This window comes from Hevea brasiliensis, chromosome 3 (assembly GCF_030052815.1).
Source record: "Hevea brasiliensis isolate MT/VB/25A 57/8 chromosome 3, ASM3005281v1, whole genome shotgun sequence".
In the NCBI taxonomy this organism is placed as follows: Eukaryota; Viridiplantae; Streptophyta; class Magnoliopsida; order Malpighiales; family Euphorbiaceae; genus Hevea; species Hevea brasiliensis.
In genome coordinates this window covers 7,992,046-7,997,181 of record NC_079495.1, presented here as the reverse complement: position 1 = coordinate 7,997,181, position 5,136 = coordinate 7,992,046, and the positions used below count along the sequence as shown (strand labels likewise).

The following is a 5,136-nucleotide window of genomic DNA, read 5'->3' as shown; positions in this document are numbered from 1 at the left end:
AACCGACAGAGACAAAAGACCTACAGAAACAAGGCTTGTTTACAGGCTGTAAAGGATGGGTAAATTGAAGAATAGGCAGAAGATAAGGTCCCCACCAAACCTAGAATACAGAAACAACCATAAAATTCCAAGGATCAATGAATACAACATATTTTTTCACCCTCCAAACACGCCCTAACAGTCAAATACTGTTGTTGAAATTCAGACAAGCTCCACCACTTTCAACTGCAAAGCACCAAGCTTTGCTTTATTACCATAATCCCATTTCCAAGTTTCCATCCATCTGCATTTCTTTTCCTTTTATTGCATGTTAAAGAAAATATTTTTTAAAGCTGTTATTGAAAAAATAAAAATATTAATTTAAGGGCATGAAAAATTAATTTAAAACACTAATATCTAAAATGATTATTTTCAAAAAAGCAACTCAACCACAATCCTAATGGCAGCCTAAGTAACATGAAAGTAAAGATTTTCATTCATTTAAAGAAAGAAAAATAAATAAGAACAAAATCTTCACTTGCATTGCATATTGCCTTGAGCATGTGCTCTAGATCTTGATCTAGATCAAGAACAAGCATACAGACAAAAACAATAATAAGACCACTGAAAAATGATGCAGGCAAACTCTGTTGGTCCAACAATGCCAATGATTAATCAAGTAAAATAAACCAACTTGGCACAAGCAAAGAATGATACAGATTCAACAAAGCGCAGCAAATTTATAATTCTCATCGTCCATATTAGTAGCACAATGTTCACATTCAATCAGCAGATTAGCAATCACAGTACTCCAAAAAGAGATGCTTGTACAGGGTATGATGCTATACAAGACATTAAAGTGTGGTGGAAAAGAACAAAAAATATTTAAGTTCTTCTAATATCAATATACAGCTTTGAGAATCAACCAGCAACCTAATTTAGGTGTTGTTTTTTAAAAAATATATATTTCTCTTAATCTAAAACTTAAGGCAACATAGAACCTCAACCATAAGAAATCAAATATGATACTGTTTATTCCACCCATGGAATGATGAGAAGGTTGAGACCAGAAATCTCATTTTCGGTAATATCCACTATAGATGTAGTTAAGCACAGAGAATGATCATCAAAGGTTAAATTCCAATAACAACCTACAAAATTACAAATGCTCGCAAATTGATTATCATAAATCTCAAAGCTTAAAACAGGAAATCTATTAAATAACTTAAAATGACCAGAAAATCCACAAAATCTACTACCTTCAGAGGAAGCTTACACATCATACCAGAACCAACTTCCGCTGGTAAACATAGAAAGCAAACAAGCTCCATTACTTTCTGCGTCTTGTTCACTGACTTAACAATCCAATAAAATGCTAAACAGAAATGCAGATAAATCCCTTTTTGCTCACAACATGCAATCAGTTCTTGCTGGCAACCGTCGGAAGAAATTGAGTGGCACTGAAGGAAGCCTGTGGCGAAACCTGGGATGTCTCAACAAATAAAATCCAGTGAGAAGTGCTACAACTTGGAAAGGAGTAACGTACAGAACAATGGCAGCCACCAAACAGAAAATCACAAACAGAGCTGTGGCCCTTGGATCTCGCCAGCTCAGCAAAGATTGCAGTCTCTCCCCTTGAGTGGCCAAATCTCCAACCACAGTCTGAATCCTCCCAGCAATACTTCTCAACCGATCATATCTCATCCTTACAATATCAGAAGGCCGAGAAGTTGGGAATGTATCAAACTCTTCATCTAGCTCATCAGGATGTGCAGACTCTGCATGTGAAAGACGAGTGTCCATGTGAGGAGGATGCCTTGGCCTCCATCTGTAATACCAAACACCAATCAGGAAGAGATACAGGAAGATTGTTGGTAATATAAGCTCTGGGTAGAGAACTAGTATTATAAACAATATGTGAATCAGCACTGTAGTGATGGGGTTTTTCCAATTACAAATCTGATCAAACCATTTGCCAACTGCGATTAACCCACCAAAAACCCCCATGATTCTGAAAAAGTTAGCTTTGCTTCTTCTCATGCTCCACATGTGAGATCCCACATCCAGCATGTATTCAACAACCTCCTTCCTTAATGGTGGCTCTGCTCTGCTCAGCCTCATGGACACAATCTGAGTGGCCTGGTGCCTCAAACTATCAAGCTGGCTAACTGTAAGTGGATAGAGATAGTGCATCTTTGGCAGCAAAGGTTGCGAGTACATGTGCATCATATTGAGCAAAGATGAGCATGTGAAACGCACTGCCAAATGAATTTCTCCCATCTTCTTGACACCACTAGGATGCAGGACCAGGAGAGGATAAGAGTGCGTGTAAACCCGATCAGTTTCAAGTGTGGAAAGACGGATTCGCACCTTGCCAATCGTCACATCTTTGGCCACTCCAGACTTGTCCCCTCCATGTAAATGACCGTTATCAAATACCCCAATGGTTATGACAGTACAGGGATCAAAAACCTCCCAGGTATATTGCTCATTCCATTTGGGCATGAGACTGTCTATAATGGTACGTGTACGAATCCACTTCTGGCCATACTTCGCCACACAGTACGAATCAGTTGTTCCCCGACCATCCTTTGTCCTCATGGGCATCAATCCCTGTGCTTTGAGGATACCTAATTCAAGTACCCCAATACTCTGCTTCCACAACTGTTTGGCTGTAGGTCGAAGATCGCTACTATAGTGTGTTGATTCATCCAGAACATGATAACCACCCTCCAGACAGATTCTCATGTGAATCCTGCTGGCAAACTTAATTTCTTTCTTCTTTTCCCCTTCTACAACAACATGTTTCTCCAGATTAAACCACCTTGTATTAACAGGTCTGTGGTCAAGCCTCCTGTCCACATACTGCAAAGGAATTGCACACCTCCCCAACACTTCATCCTTGTTAGGTGCAACTCGATCTTCCACACTCAATATCAAATGCTCCTCAAATGGTTCTGCCGCCACAAACATAAGGTCCTCATTCCACATAGGATTGATACTCCTACTAGGAGAAATTCTTGTTCTCAAGGCTTGATTTCCCAGGATAGCCTTCACAAACACTTCTGGATACCGACCTTTATCACTTGGTTGGAGATCTTGAGCTTCAATTACATTGACCCTCAAATACCACAGTTTCGGGGAGAGGTATACCTTTGAACGAATATTGGCAAGACTATCCATTCCACTTACAGAACCTGCATCAGAATGGCAAGCATCTGGAAAAGCTTCATCCGCCTGTGTACCCATCCATACAGCTAACATCACTTCCCCTTTAACTTTATCTCCTTTCCTATCCTCCAATCTATACCACTGTGGTGCCAATGGACTATCTGGTGGTACACGTTTTGGTATCTCACTCAAATCAAACAAAACATGACCCATGAAATCATCCTTCACAAGATCTTTATCCTTGACAGTTACCTCAAGCACTGAGGCCTGAATACGATCTTTTGAGAATGCAAACACCTGGTTCCACTCAGGATTGGACTTCTTCTCAAAATGCCGAGTGGTACCCTTATAGTTTCCAAGCTTAACTTCCACATAAGGGTCACAGGTACCTGTAACATCTTTCCCAGGCAAGTCCTTGGCCTTAACAACCCGGACATAGAGATATTGCATCTGTTCAACAAGATCATAGGTGCTCGTGAGCTTGTCACCAGTGACCTTTCCCCCTCCCAGATGGGGTTTGGTCTCCTTCAATACAAATTCCTCAGGCGGAGGCCTCTGCATCTTGTGGGTTCAATTGAGAGAGACTGCCCAAATCTCAAAAAGAATATATCTTTTCAAGTTGAAGTTGAAAAGTTTGGTGTTTTGATGATCCAGGTATTAAACCGAGTTTGGATTCAAAGGATTTTAAAAACCCTGAAAGAAAGGAATCAGAACTTCAAATTAGCCGTTACAAAATGCCACGCTAAGTAACCTAAACTCTTGAGGGAACTGAAAAATAGGAGAGTAATCTAAACATTCAAAGAAGCAAACGAACCTTAACGGATAATTATGAGAGAGAAAAGGGTGTAAATGAGATAACAAGAATTCGAAACTGACACTGATAAAAGAAAAACTACAAACATATCTTCAGATCTCTTAAAAGAAAGGCCTTACCAAGCCTACTTGCAGAGAAATCTTCAAATCCTCAGATCTGAACGCTTAAACTCTGCAAAAAAGAGAGCTAAAAATTCCAAGTCACGAAAGCAGGATACAACATTTTATCAAAAAAAAAAATTCCGATCACAGGTAAAGAGTGTAAGAAGAATAACGTGAACTAATGGTTTGTTTGATTGTCGAGAAAATGCAGGAACGTCTTAAGAAATGCAGAACTTTATTCCTCAGATTTTTCATTTCATCTAGCAACCAAACACTCCTCCTATCGCCTACTTAACTAAAAAAAACAGAGCATTCAAAGTGTTTGCTTTCATTTCGTTTGCCAACTTTTTCACCAACCAAACAAATAGTAACAGGCTCCCCAGAGTTGAGATTTTAGAAACCTTTCTCCTCTTTTCCCTCGATTTTCTCGAGAACCATACAGAAAAGAAAGTTCGAAAACTACCAAAAAAGCAGTCACATTACGAGTTTAAAAGCAAAAACAACACACAAGCATGTAAAAAAGTAAAGAAAATAACGTAAAACAAATAAAATAAAATGTAAAGCCATTCATTAGCTTAAAAAGCGAGAAACACACATATATACCTTAACAAGAAGAAGACGAAGAAGAAGTTCAGTGACGATCAAAAAATGGGTTTGGCAGAAACCCTTTCTTCATTTGCATCAAATCAAGCATACACACAGTCACTCTCTCTCTCTCTCTTCACCTCAAAGAGAAAGAAAGAAATGAAAGATAAAGAGGAGAATTGTGGAGAGAGAAAAGAAATAGAGAATGCCAGAATGGTATGTTTGTGCTTTTGCTTTTGCTTTTTTTCCTTATTTTTTTTTTTTTGGCTCACTTTTGGTCTAATTAGGATCTGAAGAATCTGAGAGAATTACACACAGAACCTTGGTGCTTTTATGGGGCACTGCATGCCATATCTGCATCAATTTTATTTTAATATTATTAAATTAAAAAAATTAATTTATGTAATAATAACATTAAAATTACTTGCAAGCCATAACTCTAAATTAAAATTAAATGGTCATTTGAATCTTACATTCGTCGTAAAT

The 5,136-nt window shown here is 38.4% G+C and overlaps 1 protein-coding gene across 2 annotated transcripts; it reads right to left on the bottom strand.

Annotated features, from left to right (window-relative positions):
* Window positions 1–1,099: 1,099 nt before the first annotated feature.
* On the bottom strand, window positions 1,100–4,896 carry LOC110652784 (FT-interacting protein 3). 2 transcript variants are annotated; one of them, XM_058143776.1, is made up of 3 exons: window positions 4,669–4,896; window positions 4,084–4,150; window positions 1,100–3,843 (listed from the first exon to the last, which is right to left on the bottom strand). In XM_058143776.1, exon 3 carries the CDS (start codon window positions 3,709–3,711, stop codon window positions 1,387–1,389), a length of 2,325 nt encoding a protein of 774 aa, XP_057999759.1. In that variant the 5' UTR covers window positions 3,712–3,843; window positions 4,084–4,150; window positions 4,669–4,896; the 3' UTR covers window positions 1,100–1,386. The 2 variants fall into 2 exon arrangements, with proteins under 2 accessions (XP_057999759.1, XP_057999760.1); XM_058143777.1 differs by having other exon boundaries at window positions 4,084–4,135.
* Window positions 4,897–5,136: the final 240 nt, after the last annotated feature.

Coding starts and splice junctions, on each gene's coding strand:
- LOC110652784 (XM_058143776.1), bottom strand. CDS start 3,711: ATGCAGAGGCCTCCGCCTGAGGAATTTGTATTGAAGGAGACCAAACCC.